Genomic DNA, 25,104 nt, shown 5'->3' on the forward strand with positions numbered 1-25,104 from the left:
GGACATGGCTCAGTCACAAGTGTCCAGACCAGAGTTCAACCCATAACCCATTTTCATTTGTTAAAAAAAAAAAAAAAATGCTGAGTGTGGTAGCATGCCTTTATAATCCCAGTACTGGGGGAGGGGTGGGGGAGCGGTGAAGACAGGTGGGTCCCTAGGGCTCATTGGCCAGGCAGACTAGCCTGATTGGGGAGTTCCAGGCTGGTGGCAGACTGTTGAAAAGAAAAGAAAGCGATTAAGTGGATGGTGCCCGAGGAACAACACTGGTCCTCCATGCATACACATGTACCTGTATACCCACACACACGTGCACATGCACATACACTGAAAAGAAATAATGGAAGCATGATGTTCTTGCTCCTGTGTCTGACAGGACTGTGTTTGAGCCTCCCGAGTGTTTCTTTTCTAAAAATAGAGATTTACGTGTCTCTATGGTCACCCTGAGAAGCAAATGCGGCACTGTGTTAACCCTGGTGGCAGAGACAGCAAATGCCCGAGACCTTCAGCCAGCGTGTCCGTAGCCATGGGTGTCAGAACCTTTGTGAACCCTGGGTGGAGTTGCTTGTTGAGAGAAGGCAGAGGGAAAAGTACAATCATTTCATCCTGGAACGGAAACACACAACTTTAATCCCAGCACTTGGGAGGCAGAGGTTGGCAATCCATGGAGGGAGTTCCAGGCCAGCCAGGGCTACATAGTGAGACTCCAGCTTCTAACATCCATAATGAAACGCTACAGTCCACTGCAATGGTCGTGTCTAGAAACCAGGAGGCCCCGGTCCTTCCTCCTCTCAGTGCGAGCTCAGAGCAGGTTTGCTTCTGCAGCCTCCTCTCTGGACACGGGGTGGACTCGTCCACATGGCCTGCTGCCCGCCCAACAAAAGATGCTTTTCCCGTTGAGTTAACAGATACTTTGAATTCTACTTTGGGTAACTGGGGTACGGGGCAACAGAAAGCCTTTTCTTAGCCCTGCTTAGCAAGTGAATGGCCACCGGATGGAGATCCTGGTCTCATTTGCTATCTTTCAGTTTGGGGTTAGTTTTTTGTGTTTGTTTTTTTTCCTTTCCCCTTCTATTTCAATGGCTGTGCACCAGAGTGACCCGCAGCCCCGGGCCTGGAGCACTGTGAGACTGGAGGGGAAAAAAGAAGCTTCAGGAAATTGCTGGAATAGTTCAGGCATACTTCTTTGGTTAACTTATTTTGAAGTTTTTCTGTTTTGTATTTTCGCTGCCCTTATAATTTATCCCAGACAGGCTGCATTGTTTTGGCAAGCCCTCGGCCTGGAAGTTTCCAGCGATGCTCCCAGCGCTCCGACTGAGTAGGAATTGTCAAATGCACTCTTAGTTTTGAAGTTGAAAATGTATTCTAGATGCGACCCTTTGCTGGAAAAGTTCAACAATGCCACTTATACCACGGCATGGCAGGACAAAGACTGGCTTCATGTCCTTGTCCCTTCCCTGCCCCCCCTCACCCCCCCTCCGCTTCCCCCCTCCCGTCAGCTTCGCAGTGCCCACTCTCAGAGGCAAGCCAGGCCTGTTCCAGCATTCAGTGTTAGAATTTACATCGTTTGCTCATCAAGACAAAAGAAGATATTCCTTAATAATGCAATTAGGCTATAAATACTGTTTCATGCTGGTGGATTAGTGCTGAGGTACAGCTTTTAACCAACATGCATAAGGTTTTAGGTTCAATCCCCTGGTGAGTGTGCATCGGCTATACTTTAGGGGCTGGAGAATTGGCTCAGCAGTTAAGAACACTTGGTGTTCTTGCAGAGGACCTGGGTTCATTTCCTGGCATCTGCATCAGGAGGCTCACAGGCCCCTGTAACTCCAGCTCCAGGGCAGCTGACACCCTTTTCTGTCTCTCTCTCTCTCTCACACACACACACACACACACACACACACACACACACACACTTAAAAATATATCTTAAAAACATACAATTTTGAAGCCTTTAAAACATATGAAGCTGCCGGGCAGTGGTGGCACACGCCTTTAGTCCTAGCACTCGGGAGGCAGAGGTAGGTGGCTCTCTGTGAGTTCGAGGGCAGCCTGGTCTACAGAGTGAGTTCCAGGACAGCCAGGACTGTTATATATAGAAACCTTATCTGGGGGGTCGGGGGTAAGAATATATGTATGTATATATGTATATATAAAACTTTGATTTCTTTTCATTATTATTTTCATCATTATTACTATTGTTGTTCTGAGACAAGGTTTCACTGTGTAGCCCTGGCTGGCCTACAACTCATGTGTAGACCAGGCTGGCCTCAAACTCACAGAGATCCTCTTGCTTCTGCTTCATGAGTGTTGGAATTAAAAGTATATGCCACCACATCTGGACTATATTATTATTTTTTAACCAGGTTATACATCTGTCCATCAAGGGTGAACAACCAAAATACTGGACATTGGGTTACATTTGTCTATTTATTTATTGATGTGGGCATTGAGCCACATCCCATCCCTAGTTTCCAATTACCATTTCAAATTATTAGCTGTTAAGCAATGCCAATACACTAGTTAGCTCTTTACTTTTCTTTTTGTGTTTGTATTTTTTGTTTGTTTGTTTGTTTGTTTGTTTTTGAGTCAGCCTCAGAGTCTCACTCAGCCTCCCAAATGCTGGGATTCTAGGCGTGTATTTTATGCCTGACTTGCAGGGTACCTCTTGTGAACATTTGAAAGGATTTTAGGGCTGGAAATGTAACTGAATCCTTACAGCAGCCAGCGTGGCTCTGGGTTGTATAAAACAGTGCTGGTGCACAAGCTAGTCGTCTCAGCCTGAAGAAGGTGGAGTGAGGAGGGCCTGAAGTTCAAGGTCATCCTCAGCTACATATGGTACTGGAGGCCAGCCTGGGCTTCAGGGGAGTCTGCCTGAAAAATGAAAAATAAATAAATAAGCAAACAAATCCATAAAATGGTTTCACTAGGCTGTGTTCACAGATGTAAAGCTGCTTACAGGCCAGAGGCTGAGCTAGTCATTCTGGCCGGACCCTACAAGTTGGCAAGTCTGGAGATGTTTCGTGTTATTGGTTAGGGTTTCCTGGGATCCTCTGTGGGTTTGTATCTGTTGATGTAAACGTAATAGGTAATCCCATGCTGTGTTATTAATATCCTATTACTCTATTGCTATCTGGTGACCTGTATGCCCTGTTCTCTTTCCTGGCTGCATCCGACAGTTAGGCAGGTGGGGTGAGCAGGAATGCTTTACTTTACAAACTATGCAAACTGTAAGTTTGATGTTGGACATGGTGTCTGTATTCCCAGCACTCAGGAGACTGAGGCTGGAGGATTGCTGTGAATTTGAGGCCAGTCTGGGCTACACAGGGAGTACCAGGCTAGCCTGGGCTATAATATAAGACTCTATTTCAACAAAACAGAACAGATAAGAAAAAAAAAAAAAAAAGCTGGGCTGTGGTGGTGCACGCCTTTAATCCCAGCACTCGGGAGGCAGAGCCAGGCGGATCTCTGTGAGTTCGAGGCCAGCCTGGTCTCCAAAGCGAGTTCCAGGAAAGGCGCAAAGCTACACAGAGAAACCCTGTCTCAAAAAACCAAAAAAAAAAAAAAAAAAAAAAAAAAAAAAAAAAAAACCTGTAAACTTGAATTATTTTCAGCAAACAGATTTTTTTTTCTTCTTCCTTTTGTCTTCCCAAGAAAAAGAACGCAGGGTGGAGAAAGCCTAACTAACCCAGACTGTTACATTCCCGAGTTTACCGTTCTCTTGGCACAAACAGTTTGAGGAGGGATCAGAATCCAGAGGCCCTGCTGGGTCCCCTCCGTGCCTGCGCTGCATGGAGATCAGGCCCATCTGCCAGTGCCGGGAGCTGGGCCCGGCTGCCAGGCATTGCAGATTCTCGGCAGCCTGGTGCCTCACTGAGGTGGGGGATGAAGGGCAGATCGAGCTGCCTTGTCTTCCAGCATAAAACCCAGCTAGGAGTTCTTGGACAATGATTCCGGGGAGCACCGAGAAGCCACTGCTCCAGAGAACACAGTGCTGGGCAGACTGCTTGGGCTCCTAAGGATGGTCTTCATTGCTGTTCCCAACAAGACACCAAAAAACTCTTGGTGATAAAAGATAGGATTTCTATAATTAAAAAAAAAGATTTATTTATATTTATTTATTTTCATTTTATGTGTTTGAGTGTTTTGCCTACATGGGCATAAGTCATGGAAGCCAGAAGAGAGCATCTAATGCCCTAGAAGTGGAGTTAGGGATAGCTGTGAGCTACCGTGTGGGATGCTGGGAACTCAGGTCCTCTGCAAGAGCAGCAAATGTTCTTGACTGATGAGCGATTGCTACAGCCCTGTACCTTTTTGACAATGGGAAAGGAAAAATGACTTTCCCAAAGATGTCAAAGATGAACTCTTCCTGGCCGACTTGGTTAGGGCTACATAGTGAGTCCCTGTGCTGAGGGCGTGACCAGTCAGAAGTGAAGCCATGCACAGCAGGGTCCACACCAAGCAATTATGAAGTGAAGATTTCATTTTTCTGACAACATATATCTGAATCTCATTCGGACCTGTCCATGACTTACATCCTCAGGCAATGTGGGTCTTTTGAATTTTGTAGATCTTTACATTCTGAAACTCTTGACTCATACACACACACACACACACACACACACACACACACACACACACACACACACTCACGCCAAACACCTCTGTGTATCTTTGAACTACAGCCATGTTACTTGTAAGGTATTCTTAGAACAGCAACTTTAAAGGAATAGCCAGTGGTGTGGGTAGGAGGGGAAATTCAGGCCTCTGAGACAACCTTGGCTTTTTTTCTTTCTTTTTAGTTTTAGGGTTTTTTAGTCTTTTGAGACAGGTTCTCTCTGTTTAGTCCTGGCTATCCTGGAGCTTGCTATGTAGACCAGGCTGGCTTCAGACTTAAAGAGATCTTCCTGCCTCTGCCTCCCAGCGCAGGGATTAAAGGTGTGGGTCACCACGCCCTACTGACTGGGGGCTGTTTTTACACAGGTTCACCAACACCTGAGAAGGTGACATTGCCTTCAGTCGCTCCAGGTTTCCCGTCCGCTTCCTCGTGGAGCTGCCTCCACAGTTCACACCCTCCTCGGTTCACACCCTCCACAGTTCGCACCTGAGGTCCTGAACTGTTTTATCATTACAGCTGCACAGGACTTGGGGAAGGACACCCTGAAACTGTTAGGCGTTAATAAGCTCTAAAAGCAATTTCATGGCTGGACTGAAACATTATGAGGGGACGCCAAGGGAAGAGTAGTCCAGCAGCTTCCCCCAGACAGTGCAGGAAGACCACAGCTCTTAGCAGTTAAATTGCCAGGAGTAGATTTATCTTCTGGACCCCGCCTCTGTGCCTGTGTGTGTGTGTGTGTGTGTGTGTGTGTGTGTGTGTGTGTGTGTGTGTGTGTCCGTGTTTGAACATTCACACATACATATTCTGCCAAAAGATATCCCAATCACTATTTTAGGACCATTTCCCTGAAATAAACAGGCAACCGCTTTATCTGATTGCAGTTATGTTCTGTCTGGAGTGAGATCCCCTCCTCTCTCCTCCCTCCCCTCCCCTCCCCTCCCCTCCCCTCTCCTCCCCTCTGCTCTAAGACTTTCCGAGGAAGGCCTATGAATGAAGCAGAAGTTATTTTAGAAGTTGTATTCTACATGGGAATCCCCTTTTTAACATATTCACGACAGTGACAACTGAGGAGGTTGAGAGCTCTGGCGTTGGAAGCCTTGGCCGTGCAGATGGAAGGCAGGCAGGGGACACTGTTATTTTCACAGGATCACTGCTGTCTGCTATGAGGGGGCGGATTTTTGAAGGTAGCTAGGGATGAATGTCACAGGGACTTAGTTAATGTACTTGGTGGGGGACTGTCAGAGGCGGAAGGCAGAGCATATGGCCAGGACAGGAGCTGACAGGCTGCCAGCTAGGAGGAAGAACGTAGTGCTAAAACACACCCAGGTTAGCTGAGAAGACTCCATGCCTGACAGAACCGAAAAGCCCCAGCTAATAAGGAAATGCTTGGAAATACTGGGTGATCTTTGTTCATGAATAGGGAAGAAAATAAAGGAAGCCACCGGACTGTCCCCTTGTGAGTGAAATGTGTGGAGGAAGTGGAACTCAGGTTAAGGTCACCAGGTCAGAAGCCAGGGAGAAACTTTGAGATTAAAAGCTCACCTGAGGGGGCTGGAGAGATGTGCTTAGTGTGAATCAGGCTGTGGGTGTGATACCCCGAACCCCCCACCCTCCAAAAAAGACTGACTCTAAAGGGCACTGGCTGCTCTTTTAGAGGATCCGGGTCCGAGTCGAAGCACCCACATGGTGGCTCACAGTCATTGATAACTCCAGCTCCAGGGATCCAATGCCTTCTGGCCTCCTTGGACACCAGCCCACATATAGGGTATGGATATATGTGCAAACAAAACAGCCATATGCATTAAAAAAATAAAGAAAAAAAGAAAAAACCCTTACCCGAGGGCCCCTGCAATGGCTCAGTGGGTAAGGGTGTTGGCTGCCAAGCCTGATGACCTGAGTTTGATTCTCACACGGTGAAAGGGGAGAGCCAACTCCCACAAGTCCTCTGATCTCCACATATGCGCCATGCTGTGTGTGTGTGTGTGTGTCCGTCCTCCTGCCTCTGCCTCCCAAGTGCTGGGATTAAAGGCATGCACCACCGCCAACCACTCCCGGCTCAGTCATGGATCTTGATCTCCTATGACTTGGGTGCCATCCAACAAGACAAAAACAGTCAAAGCAAGCAGAAGCTCATGTGCCATGCTGGAATGGAGCCCCTAGCCTGTGATTGCTTAAGCTCTGTGACATGAAACCGGGACCGTGAAGTGTCTTCATCAGCAGGGGGTGGTTTTTAAGCCATGTAGACCTCAGCCATGTAGACCTTAGTGCCACCGGATGGCTTTTTTTCTGGTCTCCTTGGAGTAGGAGGTGGGGATCAAAGTGACACATTCTCTTAGGTTTGTGTGTGACTCTGTGCTGTATAGACATCCTTGTCTGAGCTGCAGACTTGACTCTGGGCCTAGGGATGTAGCTCAGCAGGAGGACGTGTGCTTAGCATAAGCCAAGCCATGAGTTTGATACCCAGAACTCCTCCCCCAAAGTGACTCTAAACTTATCAAAAATTATTTCTTTTTAACTTTTTGAAAATGTGTTTATTAGAGGCAGGAGAGATGGCTCAGCGGTTAAGAGCACTGACTGTTCTTCCAGAGGTCCTGAGTTCAATTCCCAGCAACCACATGGTAGCTCACAGCCATCCTTAATGAGATCTGGTGCCCTCTTTTGGCCTGCAAGCATGCATGTAGGCAGAACACTGTATACATAATAAATTAATAAATCTTTTTTTTTTTAAAGTATTTATTAGCCAGGTGATGGTGGCACATGCCTTTAATCCCAGCACCCGGGAGGCAGAGGCAAACCCTATGTAAGCTGCCATGTGGGTGCTGGGAATTGAACCTGGTCCTCTGGAAGAGCAGCCAGTGCTTTTAACTGCTGTGCCATCTCTCCAGCCCCAAGTTTTTTCTTTTTTCTTTGTTTTTAAGATGGTGGCACACACCTTTAATCCCAGCGCTCTGGAGACAGAGGCAGGTAGAACTTCTTGTGGGCCACAAGAATGTATTATAGAGTTTCAGCTGTATATTAAAACTATACTTTGACCAACCAAGGGTCTGTCAAATGGGAAGCCATTTATCAAGGAATATTTGGTGTTATACAGCCTTAATATCCAGCTGCGTCTTGCTGTGAACTTCTTGTGGGCCCATATACTACTAGACCATTTGGCAAACAGTTCTGCTCCTCGGACCTGCTGAACCTCTGGGTAACTAACTCCCCAACTGAGCCTAGGACACAGGTAGGCTGTAGATGCACAGCTTTGCTTCTTGTGCAAAGGAAGCTCAGACCATCCCCTTCCTTCAGGCCTAGGGGCATGGCAGAGAGATTGACTGAGGACAAGAGGGCTTTTGGCATAACCAGGTGCAGTAAGGACTGGAGCAGAATTCCAGAGGCAGACACAGAACCACGTGGCCAGAGAGAGGACAGGAAGACAGAGATTCTGTAGAGGGTAAGGCAGATCTCTTGCAGAGTATTCTGAGAGCCAGGAGTAAGGAGCTAGGAAGGAGAGATGGAGGACGAAGGGACAGAGGAGGAAGATGAGGTCAAGAAGCATAGGAGCTTACTAAAACTATGAGCACAGGAAAAGAGGGCACAGAGAGGAGCTGGATGTGAGGGTGGAGCTGAAGCTGTGCACATGGAATTTTGTCATAGAGGAATAAAGTAACGGACAAAAAGGCATGGTGTATGTAGATTCCTTTCCCTCGGATAACCCCACGCCAAATGTAGCGTCTTTCCCAGGACTCTGGGAATTTTCTCAGGGCTAGACTTGGGAAAATTCTGTCATCTTTAAGAACTCTGTGAGTTCAAGGCCAGTCTGAGCTACATAATGATGCCTTGTCTCAATAGACAAATAGAAAATTTAGATTCAGGATAGTTTGTTTGTTAAAGCACCTGATGAGCTGGAGGTGTGGCTCGGTGGGAGAGCACTTGTCTGGCAGGTGTGAGGCTCTGAGTTCTTCAGCCAGTCCCCAGCACTATGAAGAAGTAATTAATTAATTAATAATTTTGAGTTAAGCTCTTTCTATGTAGCCCTGGCTGTCCAGAAATTTTAGACCCCTCTGGAACTCACAGAGATCCGCCTGTCTCTGCCTCCCAAGTGCTGGGATTCAAGGCGTGTGCCACCATGCCTAGCCTCAGAAGCCATTTTTCAATGCACCTGCTAACATGAAGTGTACAGAGTGGCTTGGGTACAGGTGTGCCTTTGTAGGCGTTTGTTTCGTCTGTATAAATAGGATGTTCTTCTTTTTGCCCCAAGGCACGGCAGCAGGCTCAGTTACGCCACCAACTGGCAGAGGACAGCAAAGCTGATTACTCCTCAATCCTGCAGAGATTCAACCAGGAACAGTGGGAATACTACCATACCCACATCCCCACCATCTTCCAGGTAAGCGCTCCACAGCACTCACCGTTTGTGGAGACAGGCTGTTTCTGATGTGATAGGCCTCACTCTGTAGCACAGGCTGGCCTGGAACTCACTGTGTACCTACGCCAGCAGTCATCCTGCCTGAGCCCCCTGAGTCCTGGCCTTACAAGTGTGCACCACCACACCTGGCTTCGCAAATGTCCACAAAGTCATTTGGGAGTAGGCGCACATGTATGTGTGTGTGGAGGTCAGAGGTCAACTTGGATATATATCTGTACACCACATTAATGCCTAGTCCCCTTGAGGATCAGAAGAGGGCCTCTAGAACTAGAGTTCCAGATGATTGTGCGTGGACATGTGGGTGCTGGGAGTCGAACCCAGGTCCTCTGCAAGAGCAGCCAGTGCTCTTAGGTGCTAAACCATCTCTCCCCTCTCCCACCCTTTTATTTGAGACTGGGTCTCTCAGTGGCAGGCTGTAGAGATGGCTCTGTAGTTAAAAATGCTTACTGCTCTTATAGGAGATTAGCGTTGGGTTCCCAGAACCCACAATGCCTGCAACTCCAGCTCCAGGGGACCTGCCATCCTCTTTTGGCCTCCTTGGCCACCTCCGTGGACATCTGCACACACGTGGTATACATAAACTCACACAGACATACACATACACATAATAAATAAATCTTTTAAAAATACCTTAGCATAGGCTGGCTGGCCGGCAAGCCTCATAGATTCTCTTGTTTTTGTTACCCCAGCACAAGGCTACAGGTACACTCCATCACAGCCAGCTTTTTAGGTGGATTCTGGCATCAGAGCCGGCCTCATGCTTGTACAGCAAGCCCCTCCCCACTGGGCCGTCACCCCAGCGCCGGAGTTGTTTCCCGTAGCGGGGAGACCAGGCGATGGCCAGCGTTAAGAACGAAGCATGATGCTAACTTGGGATTCATCAGGTGCCCTGGGTGGACGTCCTGGGCCTTCACTGTGCCTGGGTTTTTTTGAGGGGGTTGATATCTTACAACTGTGCCTCTTAGAGGACTGCTTCCTTTGTAAAGGACACTCTGGCTACAAGAAATGCCAGCTTAGCTTTAGGAGACAAAGTGGCATTCAGACATGTGGGGTTTGAACAAACAAGTATTGTTTCCTTTGAATTGCTCTCTTTTCTCTTCATTTTAAAATCTGTGGGGGGTGGGGTGGGGGTTGGGGGTGTGTGTGTGGTTTGTGGGTACATGTATTTATTTATTTAAGGAGTATCACTATGGACCCCTGGCTGTCCTGGAACTCACTATATAGATCAGGTTGGCCTTGAACTCACAGAGATCCGCCTGGCTCTGTTTCCCAAGCGCTGGGATTAAAGGTGTGAGCCGCTGGGCGGTGGTGGCTCACGCCTTTAATCCCAGCACTCGGGAGGCAGAGACAGGCGGATCTCTGTGAGTTCCAGGCCAGCCTGGGCTACCAAGTGAGTTCCAGGAAAGGCACAAAGCTACACAGAGAAACCCTGTCTCGAAAAACCAAAAAATAAAGAAAGAAAGAAAGAAAGAAAGAAAGAAAGAAAGAAAGAAAGAAAGAAAGAAAGAAAGAAAGAAAGAAAGAAAGAAAGAAAGAAATAAAAAGAAAAATAAAGAAAAAGAAAAATAAAAAAATAAAGGTGTGAGCCACCACATTTTTCTGAGGCTGACTCTCTCACTGATTTGGAGCTTCCTGTGTGGCTGGGCTGGCCAGCAGCCAGCTCTAGAGATCCGCCTCTCTGTGTCTACAGTGATGACTTACTGTTGTACCCACCCGACCTGACCCTGTCATTTGTACATGACTGGTGGGGGTTAGACTCAGGTCCTTGTGATTGTGTGGCAAACACTTTACCAGCTGAGCCATCTCCCCAAGCACATGGATCATTTCTTTGGCTGCCTTAAGTGGTCAAAAATGATATGAGAGACACCGGATAAAGCTCACTGTGGAGCACTGGTTTGTCCCACCTAAGCCTGATGACCTTCCATCCCCGCATGACAGTCAATCAGGCTGTCATGTACAAAATAAACAAACACATTATATATATTTTTTCCCCCTGTTTGGAGAATTTTGCCTGGTTTTGAGACAGAGTCTTGCTGTGTAGCCCAGGCTGGCCTTAAACTAGTGATCCTTCTGCCTTAGCCTCCAGAATCCTAGGGTTATAGTTGTTAACATCACGCATGGCTCCCCACTTGGGAACTCTTTTATGATTTGAGTTTCAAATGCAGAAAAGCCAAAGTGACTGATTGAAGTAACTCCCCTAGTTGGGTCTAATTGGGTTCTCAGTGTCCTATGCCACCAACGAACCTCTAGGCCATAGAGGGCAGAAGATTGGTTCTCCCTCAGCCTGGGTTGCGTTGAGACGGTCACTAAAATGTTTTTGTAAAAGACGGAACGGGGAGGGACGTGAATTGCTGAGGATATTAGTAATAAAGCTGAGCTGGGTGTGGGGCATGCACTCGAATGTAAGCCTAGCACTTGGGAAGCAGAGGCAGGAGGTCAGAAGTCAAAGCTAGTCCTGCCTCAAAACAACAAAGTATAAATAATGTCATAGAGCCCCTGTGGGGTTTACAGGCACTTTCATTGTCACTGTGGTAAGGTTCTCTCACAAGGCCAGCCTCAGGGAGGAAGGGTTTATTGGTGCACAGCTGAGGGGACAGAGCATCGCGGCAGGGGAACCATCGCAGCAGGAGCAGGAGGTGGCTGGTCACATGGCATCAGCGGTTGGGAAGCAAGGGATGATGAATGCAGATGCTCAGCTCACTTTCTCCTCCTTTTTTAATTTCATATATATATATATATATATATTGGTTTTTCGAGGCAGGGTTTCTCTGTGTAGCTTTGCACCTTTCCTGGAACTCACTTTGTAGACCAGGTTGGCCTCGAACTCACAGAGATCCGCCTGCCTCTGCCTCCCGAGTGCTGGGATTAAAGGCGTGCGCCACCACCGCCCGGCAATTTCCTATATTTTTATTTTGTGTGTATGAGTGTTTTGTCTGCATGCAGGTCTGTGTACCACATGCATGCAGTGCCTTGGGAGCCAGAAGAGCATGATGAATCCCCTGGAACTGGGGTTACAGATGGTTGTGAGCCCCCATGTGGGTGCTGGGAATCTAACCCAGGTCCTCTGGAAGAACAGCCAGTGCTCTTAACCACTGAGCCATCTCTCCAGCTCCCTCTCCTTATATATAAAAAATTGTTTTACATTTGATTATTTATTTAGTATGTGGTTATGTACATACAGCTGAGGAATTGGTGAGGTGAGAGGTGGCTGTGGCTTGTTCCTTTGCTTCTCTGATCTTTCAGCATCTACTCTGATAGCTGGCTCCGGGTTTTTATTATTAAGACCAATTAGGATTTGTGCTACAGTAGGTGTATCACAGTGCACACAGTGGTCAGAGAGCATTCTGTTTTCTCCTTGCTAGGTGGGTTCCAGGGTTTGAATTCTGGTTATCAAGCTCGGAGGCAAGAACCTACACCTGCGGAGGTGTCTTATGGGTCTGCTCTTTTTTTTCCAGTCTGGAACCCCAGCACAATGAATAGTGACACCCACATTTAGGGTGGGTCGTCCCCCTCAATTAAACTAGTCAAGAAAATCCTTCCTAGACATGCCCATATTTGGTGATTGTAGATCCCGCCGACTGAAGTTGATGTTACACATCACAAGAGTCCTACTGAAACTGCAGTCCAGTTGTTTGAAGGGCTTACTATGCAGCCCAGCCGTTCACTGAACACAGCACAGCTGACTGGTCTATAACGGTACAACAAACCCACAGCCATTCGCGCTCCAATCTGTTCCCCAGAAGTATTTGCAGGGGAACAATATCACCCCAAAACAACTTCCCCAAGTAGTAGTAGACCATTTTATACACGGTCCAATTTTTGCAGAAAATACAAGAGATGGAGGAAAGGCGGATCGTGCGCATTGGAGAGTCCATGAAGACCTACGCGGAGGTGGACCGGCAGGTGATACCCATCATCGGGAAATGCTTGGATGGTATAGTGAAGGCGGCCGAGTCTATCGACCAGAAAAATGTAAGTGTAGTCACTGGGCTCTCTCCTTGTCCCTCCAGCACCACCTCCTGCTTCGACCCTGGGACGTGGAGCACTGGGTGTGGTCATTTGCACCTGAGAGTCCTTTGATGACCCTCGGTGTTTGGATTTAGTTCCCCAGTCCTTTTGTGTAGAACACAGAGTTGTCACTGAATTAAATGGATCTCTGCAAAGAGGCAAGCTCTTTAGGGCACCCGCAACCCAGCGGCCTGCTGAGTGTGAGGTGTTTGTCACTAGATGCTGGCAGCATCCCCTCGTGGGGACAGTTAGTATCACTGCCAGGCCCCTGGGTGGCAAAACTGTCCTTCGTTTAAAATACCCACTCAGATGCCGGGCGGTGGTGGCGCACGCCTTTAATCCCAGCACTCGGGAGGCAGAGCCAGGCGGATCTCTGTGAGTTCGAGGCCAGCCTGGGCTACCAAGTGAGTTCCAGGAAAGGCGCAAAGCTACACAGAGAAACCCTGTCTCGAAAAAAAAATAAATAAAAAAAAAAATAAAATACCCACTCAGATCCCTCTGTTCCACTTTTTAATTACCTCTGTGAAGAGTTTTGTCAGTTGGTGTGAACAGCTGCTTCAGAGTGTTTTAAATGGTAAATATTTGTAGGAGAGAGTTCTGGGCAGTAGGTGCTTTGTGGTTTTGTTTGTGTTGGTGTGTAGAGTTTGGTTGTAAGATTCCTTGCCTCCCATTTCATTAAGACATGTCAGCTTTCAGTGTCCTTCAGTGATCTCAACCATCTTTGTGAGAAACAGTTATCGATGTTCCAAAGTGAACATCATCCTCCCCGCCTCCAGCTACATCCTACAGGCAGGCTCCCTTCCTGAGGTGCTCAAACCATCCTTACCTTGAGCTGGAAATGTTTTTCATATTTTTGTCATCAGACTTAGTGTCTAATTTTAAAGTCTAAATGAAGCTTCCTCCAATCACTCTGTTTAAAGGCTTAGTGACTTATAAGCGACATGGTAAACGGGGGAATTTTTTAAAGGCAGAACATCATGGAAGGTTGAAATGAGATGTGGAAAGCACCTTTGGCTCTCACCTGGAGGCAAAGCTTTATGAATTAATCTATCTGGTAATAGACACACTACTAAGAGAAAAGAAATCCAGTATCAACAGGATTCTCTTGGAATGGCCTCTGCGTGCATCATGAGTGTTCTGGTGTTGATGTGGTTGTCCACGGGTATGATTGCAGGACTCCCAACTGGTCGTGGAAGCCTACAAGTCAGGGTTCGAGCCTCCTGGAGACATTGAGTTCGAAGACTACACGCAGCCGATGAAACGCACCGTATCAGAGAACAGCCTTTCGAGCTCCAAAGAAGGCAAGGCAGAGCTCAAGTTTGGCGGCAAATCCAGAGGCAAGCTGTGGCCGTTCATCAAGAAAAACAAGGTACTGCAAGTTTGGACCCTGCGGGCTGAGGCGACAAGGTGCAGAGGCTCGGAGTTTATCTTTTGGTCTTAATCAAACAAAGCTCTGAACTTGCAGAAAGCGAGAGGGAAGAGTTAGCGTGCTGCGTTCATTTCATGATTCCAACGGTCTCTTTCTGGTGGCGGTCTTTGCCATGACCTCTGTCTTATTGCAGATGTGTTATCACCTGGACTGGGTCACCCACACTAACATCACTGACCTCACGGCCCTTTCACCCACCCCTTATCCTCCCAGACTGCTGGGCACCTCTGCTGGGAGCGAGGGGACAGTGTCCCATCTAATCAAGCTTGCCAGCCTGGGCTTGGTTTTGAATCCATGTTAACCTCTGTCTCCGTGAACATTTTTTCCATTTTCTTTTCATAGCGTGGTATGTAGGTGCATGACAGCGCTAACCCACCGGCCTAAAACGGGATGGAGGTGGCATTCCTGCATTAACCTTAGTCTGGATGTTAGATTCTCAGGACAGAACTGTTCCGCTGTTCCTCAAAACCTCAGTAATTTAGACCCTTTCCCCCCATGGAGCTGTGTTAGTTTAGGTGCGGAAACGTTTACCCCTCTGGCTTACACTGGATTTGGAATGACTAATGAGAGCCTTAGCTTGCATGTGGCCGTCTGCATGAGCTTTGGGTCACAAGGTTCTGCTGTCCTGTCGCGTACTCACGGACCCTCTCCTTTTCACCCCCTCTTTGTGGAACACATCCTACATGGTTTCTTTTGTACCGTGGCATCGATATTAATGGTTTGTGTTTGACTTGCTTTGGATCTTGAATATGATTTGATGCTTATTTCTGTTTTGTGTCTTCTCGTTTCTGATTTTTTTTTTTTACTGTCACCGCTCATCTCTCACATGTAGCTTATGTCCCTTTTAACATCCCCCCATCAGCCTCCCCCTCCTCCCCCTGCCTCTGCCTCACCCTCTGCTGTTCCCAACGGCCCCCAGTCTCCCAAGCAGCAAAAGGAACCCCTCTCCCACCGCTTCAACGAGTTCATGACCTCCAAACCCAAAATCCACTGCTTCCGGAGCCTAAAGCGTGGGGTAAGTTCCGCTCTGGAATCCTGCGTCTCTTGCGCACTGTGTTGCATGTCTCATTCTGCATAACTTACTTTGTTTGTGAATGGACCCAGTGTGTTTTCCTATAACGTTTAGAGGGAGAGAAAGCTTGAGTCTCGGCTCCCAGAGAACCAGAGAGCAAAAGAATGTCAGAAAGAAAGGAAGGAGCGGAGGAGGGAGGAGGTGTGGGAGGAAGAGAAGGCCAGCAAGCCTGAGATTTGATTCTCTAGTCCGTGCTGGAAGCACCCCACACTTCCCCTTCAGAGGACTGAAGTCATTCATTTCCTCCTTGATCTCACCAACTTTGATCGGGTCTCTTAAACTGACCGTGGAGAAGACGAGGAAGTGGAAATGACTGGACAATCAGAAAATATGTGCTGACTAATTACAGACCGGAGTGTAGTCAGACACCGCTGTCCTAACGAAGCCTTGAGGCAAAGAGGAAGCCGAGCAGCACACTGGTTCCCTAGTGGAGTTAAGGGATGGTGATAAAATACCTCTCAACTGGATAGGGCTGAACTCTGTACAGGTCAAGCAGCCCAAATCCAAAGTGTTTTGAATGCCATCGTGACACCTTGAGTGAAAAGTTCCACACGTGACCTCACGTGAGTTGCAGCCATAACATAGCAGCAGGCTGTGGATGTGGCCAGAGGCAGATGTTTGCATGGGGCCTGGATTCCATCTGCAGGACCACAGAAACAAAACACAGATACCAGAAGCTTGTTCAAATTACAGGTTCAAAACACACACACACATAAAGTCAGGCTGTGGTAGTCCACATCTTTAATCTCAGCACTCAGGAGGTAGAGGCAGGTGGATCTCTGAGTTCGAGACCAGCCTGGTCTACAGAGTGAGTTCCAGGACAGCCAGGGCTACACAGAGTAACCCTGTCTCAAAAAACCAAAACCAAAAACAACACCCCGCCAAACAAACAAACAAAAAAAAAAAAACCATGTAAAACATATGTGAGTTTTATGTTTAGATTTGGATCTCATTTTATCTACATAAATCTCCCCATAAAGTCCGAAGCACTTGTGGTCCTGGACATTCTTGTGAGGAACACTAAACCTGCGTCTCTTTGCAAAGGGACAAGGCACAGTAGCAGTGACATTTATCCAGGCCTCCTCCGTTCCATTCTGAGCTCTCCTTGCAGTGAAGCCAGTATGCTAAGAGAAGCTGTGGAGCCAGGATCTAACACTGGAGAATCTGCTCCCACGGTTTGAGAGTCCCTGGCACCCAGTGGGAAAAATTTCTTAGAACATGATTGCTGTTAAGACTCAGGTTCGATGGGCTGGAGAGATGGCTCAGTGGTTAAGGGCACTGGCTGCTCTTCCAGAGGACCTGGGTTCACAACTGTCTGTAATTTCTGTTCCAAGGGGCTCTGACACCCTCTGATGCCTTCACACAGACATATATGAGGGCAAAACACCAATGTCCATAAAATACAAATAAATAAAATTAAAAAAAAAAGACTCACGTTCGAAATCAGGTGTGATGTTGCACACCTGTCCTCCTAGCCTTAAGAGGATCAGAAGTTCAAAGCCATCGTTGACTATGTAACAAGTTCAAAGTCATCCTTGGCTACATAACAAGTTCCAAACCATCCTGGGCTACATGAGACTCTGTTCAAAACAAACAAACAAACAAACAAACAAACAAACCCATCCAGTTTGCATGACAATTAAGATTGTGTGACTAAATCACACTTATCCCTCTACAGGAATCAGGGCAGTCATCTAACACAGATACCAGCTTAGCTCTCCCAAGTAAAACTAAATGACGGGTCTTCTGAGCCTTCTCCCTCCCTCCCTGCCTCCCTTCTCTCTCTCTCTCTCTCTCTCTCTCTCTCTCTCTCTCTCTCTCTCTCTCTCTCTCTCTCTCTTTCTGTCCTGGAACTCAATTTGTAGAGCAGACCGGGTTTGAACTCACAGACATCCGCCTGCCTCTCCCTTCCAACTGCTAGGATTAAAGGCATGTGCCACCACTCCCAGTTCAAGACACTTGTTTCTATGTGATGCCACGGAGCTAAGTTATCCCTAGAGCTGGAGTTGGATACCAGACCTTGGGCTGGTAAGCAGCATGGCTGGGCAAAGACAGGTCCAGTGTTCCTCATGAATGGAAAGTTCCCGAGTTTGTGGTCTTGCTCCAACATCCACTGTCATAGGAAGAGATTCCGAACCTGACTGAGCATTTATCTCAAGTCCATCTGCTGGTAGACTTCCTCATCTGTAGCATTCCTGTGCTAAGAGAATCTTCATTTTATAGAATCAGCGTGCTGATCCACGACTAACCTCAGCACTCCAAAGGTGGAGTTAGGAGAATTGCCACTAAGTCTAAAACCAGCCTGGGCTTCATAATGAGATCGCATTTCCAAAGAACAGAAACGGTGCTGGGGATGCGGCTCAGTTGTCAATGCTTGCCTAGCGCGCATCTCTAGCACAGCATAAACCACAATGTGATGGTGAAAGCCTGCTGAGATCAGACGTTCAAAGGTCCTCCTTGGCTACAGAGTGAGTCTGAGGCCAGCCTAGGCTATGTGAGATCCTACCTCAAAAATAAAATAAAATAATGGGCCAGCGATATGGCTCAGCAGGCAAAAGTACTTGGAGCCAAGCCTAATGACCTGAGTTCAATCCCCAGGTCCCAAGCAGTGAAACTCCCAAAAGCTGTCCACGCGCACAATAAACAAATAAATAAAATAGATGAGTAAATAAAAAAAAAGTAGTAGGGTCCCCAAATCAAGGTTGAAGGAAGGAAGGACACATTTGAGAGAATTATTTTGCTTTAAGGTTACTTCGTATATCAAATTAAAAACCAGACATTTGGGCTGGTGAAATGGTTCTGACAACCTAAGTTGAGTCTCCGGGACCCACATAGCGGAAGGAAAGAGAACCAACTCACCCAAGTTGTCCTCTGACCTCCACATGTGCATCTTGGTCCTCAAGTGCCCCCACATACTGCACAAATAAGTGTACTCATTTTTTATTAAATCAGAAATTTAATTTCCTAAAACCGTCAGGACAGCCACTGTGAGCAGGCAGAGTAGCTTCACAAGTGGACGATGGATCGTGCTGAGCTCTGTTGTTGGGACTGGCTGAGCAATCGGCAGCTTCTTGGCTCGATTATGCTGGCTTTTAGAACTCCACTCTTCATCAGAGAATTTCCACGGATGTTACCAGGGTGAGCCAGGCTCAGAGTCAGTTACATCATGTCACCACATAATCACTCATGTTTACGAACATCTGCATCTGTCTGTCGGACACTCATGATGAAATGTGTCAGATGTTTTCACAGTCACCATCCGTTTGCGTATCTGGTCCGTGATGCTACATCACACAATCTCCTGGTCATCGATGGTTTCGTACCTGTGTTCATGTTTCCCCCGAGTGCGTAGGCAGAGACCAAAGAATGCCTGTGTTCAATTAGTACAAGAAAAGATGGTTTAAAAAAAAAAAGTCTGATTTAAAGGAAGAATTTTTTTTTTAAATCACCAAGATGAATTTTATTTCTTACTCCTCACATCTGTGTTCAGCAAATTCCTTTTATGGAAACTTTCCTGGATGGTAAGTGCCTTCTCCCCATAACGAGCAACCTGCTGGAAGCTGTGATGTTGCGTGTGATGGGCCCTTAGGGTCAGTCAGATCCGATGCTGCTTGCAAGGAAGGGGGCCGGAGGGAAGGAAGAAAGGGGGAGACACTGAGCCTTGGAAAACATCATAAAGCCAAAGCCTGGGGAACTAGACCAGGTTATTCAGCAGCTTCAGTGTGCGAGGTAATGGATCCATGATGAGGGGGACAGTCCTTGATACCATTTCACTGTCCCTTGAGCTTGAGACTGCCGCTCCTGAGCAGAGAATCGATGGAGGATTCTGGGAGAATAGCTGTGTAACTGTGGTGTGTCTTTCTGTTCTGTTTTGTTTAGATTTTTTCATTTTATTTTTTGTCTGTGTGCTTGTCTATGTACCACGTGTGGGCCTAGTGCCCTCAGAGTTCAGAAGAGGGCATCGGACCCCCTGGAACTGGAGTTAGAGATGATTGTGAGTCACCTCATGGGTTCTGGGAATCGAACATAGGTCCTCCCCAAGAGCAGCAATGGCTTCTAACCACCAAACCATCTGTCTAGTACCCTGCAGCATGTCTTTTAATTCATCACATTTCACAGCCTTCAGATTTGAATTCTAAGTATCTGGTTTAATGACCAGAGTGTGGAAATTATGTGAAATCATTTCTTTCCTTTTCTTTTCTTTTTTTCTGAGACATGCCACCACATCTGGCTCAGTGTGCAAACATTTCTTAGCATAGCTTAGTTTTTTTCTGAATAATTAAACAAGAGTAAATATTTTTGATTTATTTATTTGTTACGTATACACACGCCAGAAGAGGGCACCAGATCTCATTATAGATGGTTGTGAGCCACCATGTGGTTGCTGGGAATTGAACTCAGGTCGTCAGGAAGAGCAGCCAGTGCTCTTAACCTCTGAGCCATCCCCAAGATTAAATACTTTTGTTGTTGCTGTTGTAAGCCATTTCCTGGGGGTATTTACAGAGAGTCTACACCAACAGACCTTAGTATTCCATCTTTCCAGGAATTAAAAAAAAAAAAAAAAAAAGATTAAAGAAGAGAGTATCCTCAGAGCTGGTGTGGATGCAAACACCTGTGATCCCAGCCCCTAGGAGGTGAAAAGTGGAGGAATCCAAGATCATCCTCCATTTCACATGGAGTCTGAGGCCAGTGTGAGCATTCAAGATCATCCTCCATTACACATGGAGTCTAAGGCCAGTGTGAGCTACATGAGAGGAAACCGAAGGGGTATGGGAGAGACTGAGATTGATATATGGATGATGGTGGAAAGAAAAATGATAGATGAAAGATAGATGTTTGTGGGCGGTGATGGCGCACACCTTTGATCCTAGCACTTGGGAGGCAAAGGCAGGTGGATCTCTGTGAGTTCAAGGCCAGTCTGTTCTACAGAGTGAATTCCAGGACAGCCTCCAAAGCTGCACAAAGAACCCTGTCTTGAAAAAAAAGAAAAAGAAAAAAAGATAGATATTAGATATAGAAGATAGATAGGATAGGTAAATGATAGAAGGATAGATGTTAGATAGATTGATGGATTGATGATTGATTGATTGATTGATTGAGATAGACACCTAGATACTAGATAGATAATAGATGGATGGTTAGATGGATGGATAGATAGGTAAGAACATGTCCTGAATTTGACTCTACAAAGGGTAATTCTATTATTGCCTAGCTAAAACTAGATGATCCCTCTGTATTTTAAAGTTAATCTTAGGAAATACCACCAAAGCAGAGCAAGACATTTTGGAAATCCGTTATTGTGTGTCACGTTCTCAATGTGCGGTTCCTTTCTTCATATATCTTACCTTGTTCTCTTGCTGACTGTTGGCAGACTCAGTCTTTGTGTTATCACAAAGAGCTCATGAAGAGGACTCTAGGGAAACCCACGCATGCCTTCGAGGCTAGGGACTATGTTGTAAGTCTGCTTGTGCTGCAAGTATGCAGTCACAGCCAAACCACTAACCCCTTGGACAGCGCCAAGACTGGGGACCAGTGCAGCTGTAACACGGCCACCCCACCAACCAAAATTCCCAACTGAGAGAACTGCACCCTGGGGCAAGGAGGGGGGTCTTAGGGTATAAATCCAACAGCTGTTTTATCCCCAAAGTTGCATAGAAAGACCCAGGCTCCCTAATGGACATCCAGTGCCCCCGTGACGTCATTGAGTGAGCTCATTGTCAGGGTGCCGCCTTTTTGTCTTAGTTCTGGTAAAATCTTTAAAGAGCCTGCAACTACTACCTGAAATGTCCGTGGTGTCCCTTGATATGAGTTTACGGCAGAAATTTACCCATAAAACACAGCTGCAGAATGTAGTCACTGAAAGAGACAGTTTAGGGCATGGCGATGTGACCATGTAGGCATCTCCATCCGTGTTTGCAGCCAGTGGGTCCCTAGGGAGTGATGCCATGAGCTTGGAGAGTAAAAACTCAAAGAAGCATGAGTAGATAGGGTCCCAGTAGATTTCACCAAAGCATATGTGCTTAGACACTTCCTGTCCCCTTTCTTTGCGCTTGAGGTTAGTAGCTGTGACCGTCCAATGACACATGGACGAGCTGGCTCTGTCTCCTTCCGTGTTATTGATGCTCGCTCCTCCCAGAGCCCCTAACTGTCGCCTGAAGCTGATGGTGTTTGGTCCCTCGGTGTCCAGTCACACACTCCATGAGTCCTTTGCCTTTATTCTCCTTGGAGAAGGCTTGCTTTCTAATCAAAAGTGACCTAATTGGCTGGCTTATGACTTATGACCTGAAAACAATCATGTTTGAAAAAAGAATTCGGCACCGCGGTGGCACCTCCTGCAGGTGATCCGTCACTGTCCATTCCAGAAAATGGAATTTGAGAGTTTTGGTGTTTCCAAAAACTGAGTGTGAGAATTTAGTATTTCTAGTTTCTATTGGAACAGATGTTCAATTTTGATCATTTGTTCTTATTTTGAAGTGGTAACCTTCCTATTGATATTACAAATTTGGTTCTAGGATATTTCCATTATAATCTGAAGTCACGAAAGGAGTCCTGTAGAGAGCAGATAGTGAGTCAGGGTCTTGGAATTCGCGTCAGATGGTGTGTGAGGATATACTAGTGTCTGCTAGTGGGCTTTGTGGGGGCCGTCCTCTGCCCTGCACCATGAGTGTTGTCTGTCTGAACGACGAACTCAGCTTGTGACGGACAATCTGTGCTTAAGCTCCAGGAGGCTCAGCAAGTTCACGGCCATGGCCTACGCAGACTTGAAAAGCTGTCCAGTCAGTCTCTTCCTTCCACATGGAATGGGTTCTTTAAAAAGCGATTGCCTGTTTACAAAGAAGTGTCTTTTTTTTTTTTTTTTTGAGACAGGATTTGTGTCGTCCAGCCTGGCCTGGAAGTCAGCTGTGTAGCCCAGGCCTCTGCCTCCTGAGTGTGAGCCACCAAGCTTGGCTAAAAGTATCAGCTTAAGGATGAAAAAGTGTAAAAGTTGGCTGAGAAATTTTTTTTTTTTTTTTGGTTTTTCGAGACAGGGTTTCTCTGTGTAGCTTTGCGCCTTTCCTGGAACTCGCTTTGGAGACCAGGCTGGCCTCGAACTCACAGAGATCCGCCTGCCTCTGCCTCCCGAGTGCTGGGATTAAAGGCGTGCGCCACCACCGCCCGGCTGGCTGAGAAATTTTAAGCCCTCCCTACCCAGCATAAAAATCCAAGTGTGCTTTCTCTGGTATTTTGTCCTCCGGGTGTGCCTGCACCCTACTATCAGTTACTAGGGCCTTCGGTATTGCTGGAGATGAAGTCAGCGCCATGTGTTGAACTCTCCCTAGGCCGACAGTGGGGTCTCACAGAATCTTGTTCTGCTCTGAGTTCTCGAAGCCCTCTTACTGTGGTTGAAGTCCTGCTGTCATGGGACCCTTCCTATCTCCAGGCCCAGCAGTAGTACAGCTGTTGTGGCCCTGTGGCGATCAGGCCACCACCCACAGCAGCACCCCGAGAGCCAAGGCAGTGTCTACCCATACCGTAAAGGCAGCTTCCATAAGCAACGTAAGCTTCTGTTCATGATCACTCTCCATGCTGTGTAGCCCCCATGGACAGGCTTGACATTCAATAGCAAGCCTCAAGCCACCTGTAGTCACACTGCTCAGGAGCCTGAGGCAGCAGGATCAAGAGTTCAAGGCCAGACTGAGCTACATAGCATGACCCAAAACTCCCCCAAAAGAAAACAATTCATTTTGAGAAAGATCGAGCCTTAGAAGTCACCCTCATGGCCCAGGAGCCAGTGCTGGTGTGCAGGTGGGAGGCTGCCTTTCCTGGTCCCCTCTGTCCTGCTACCAAGAGGCTATCTGTCTTCTGACCTCCACATACATGCTGTGGCACACGCATGCGCGCACACACACACACAATCGATCGATTGGTCGGTCGGTCAGTCAGTCAGTCAGTCATGCACACACACACACACACACACACACACACACACACACACACACACACACACAAAATCGATCCATCAGTCAGTCAGTCAGTCAGTCATGCACACACACACACACACTCACACTCATTCAATAATCAATCGATCGATTGATCAGTCAGTCAGTCAGTTAGTGTAAGAGGTGCTGGAGAGACGACACAGCAGTTAAGAGCACTTGCTACTCTTGTAGAGGACAGTACCTACATGTCAGCTTACAAGTCTGTCACTGTATCACTCCAGCCCAAAGGTTCCATTGCCCTTTTTTGGCTTCTGCAGGCACTATGGCCATGTGCTTGCGCGCTGCGCGCGCGAGCGCGCGCACACACACACACACACACACACACAAGTTTTTTGTTTGTTTTGTTTTGTTGGTGTTTTTTCAAGACAAGGTTTCCCCGTGTAGCACTGGCTGGCCTGGAACTCACTCTGTACACCAGGCTAGCCTCAAACTCACAGAGATCCACCTGCCTCTGCCTCCCAAGTGCTGGGATTAAAGATGTGCACCACCATGCCGGGCAAAATTTAAAAAAATTACTATTAGAAAATAAAAACTCGGGCGGTGGTGGCGCATGACTTTAATACCAGCACTGGGAGGCAGAGCCAGGCGGATCTCTGTGAGTTCGAAGCCAACCTGGTCTACAAAGCGAGTTCCAGGAAAGGCGCAAAGCTACACAGAGAAACCCTGTCTCAAAAAACCAAAAAAAAAGAAAGAAAGAAAAGAAAAGAAAAACTAAGCACTTGTGTGAGAGGGGGTGTGGTGGTGCATGCCTATGACCCCAGCACTCAGGAGGTAGAAGAGAAGGATTTCTGAGAATTCGAGGCCATCCCAGCCAGGGCTGGACACTGGGTAACACTGTCTCAAAAATAAAATTTTAAGAAGAATCTACCTAAGATGTCCTGGGAGAGATTTGGTAAACAAAGTGCTGTGCGATTCTTCTTTTAGGGTCATTATGTGTCACTTCTGTGCCTAGCAGATTGAAGTCCCTGGGTCTGTCCCAGCATCTTTCCAAATCACCCTCCCCAACAAGCCGATAGGCATCCAGTGGGAGGTGACAGCTCAGGTCACGAGGACTCTCCTCTCATACCTCGTCTTGGCTTTGGCAACCAAGCCACCTAAGAAGTTTTTGTTACGACCAACTCCTCCTGTGAACTTTTGCACAGATCTGCCCTGGCCATTTTCACAAGTTGGCGGGCGAGCTGATGTTATGAGTCCAGTGGGACTGGTCACATGCCCCCTCTTCTGACCTGTGTTTTTTTTCTCTCTCTCTTTCTCTCTTCCCATTTGTTACCTCTTCAATTTTTCCGTGAAGCTTTCTCTCAAGCTGGTAAGCATAATGTCCCCCATGCATGCCCCTAGTCTAATTGGGTGTCTGGTGTGTGTTATGGATGCTATGCCATGGGCAACCTGCCTCCAGCATTAACTGCTCACTCTTTCCTCCTTCGGGCACTTTTGTTGGTGTTTATCTGACCTCTGGATGTGTGACTGTCCTATTCACTAAGAAAATTAATGCTTAACATGATTTGGTTTTCCTTACTGTGGGGTCCTTATGAATATGCCAAGCATTGATCAACTGTTTATATTCATCTGAATGTAAATGTCAGAAATTGA

General features: G+C 47.1%; 1 protein-coding gene across 19 annotated transcripts in view; it reads left to right on the forward strand.

Moving 5' to 3' along the window:
* Fnbp1 (formin binding protein 1) overlaps positions 1-25,104 on the forward strand; it is a 129,135-nt gene that overhangs the window by 82,984 nt on the left and 21,047 nt on the right. For 3 of the 19 annotated variants that reach the window (XM_052722717.1, XM_052722720.1, XM_052722719.1), the window contains exons 7-12: positions 8,859-8,987; positions 12,852-12,998; positions 14,209-14,403; positions 15,296-15,478; positions 20,907-20,990; positions 24,806-24,820. In XM_052722717.1, coding sequence (XP_052578677.1) covers positions 8,859-8,987; positions 12,852-12,998; positions 14,209-14,403; positions 15,296-15,478; positions 20,907-20,990; positions 24,806-24,820 — 753 coding nt within the window. Of the gene's footprint in view, positions 1-8,858; positions 8,988-12,851; positions 12,999-14,208; positions 14,404-14,596; positions 15,232-15,295; positions 15,479-20,906; positions 20,991-24,805; positions 24,821-25,104 lie in introns of those variants that run through there. The other 16 variants (XM_052722722.1, XM_052722723.1, XM_052722730.1 and 13 more) reach the window with 11 other exon arrangements.

The sequence above is a fragment of the Peromyscus californicus genome, unplaced genomic scaffold, assembly GCF_007827085.1.
Source record: "Peromyscus californicus insignis strain IS unplaced genomic scaffold, ASM782708v3 Scaffold_7__1_contigs__length_154581171, whole genome shotgun sequence".
Lineage (NCBI taxonomy): Eukaryota > Metazoa > Chordata > Mammalia > Rodentia > Cricetidae > Peromyscus > Peromyscus californicus.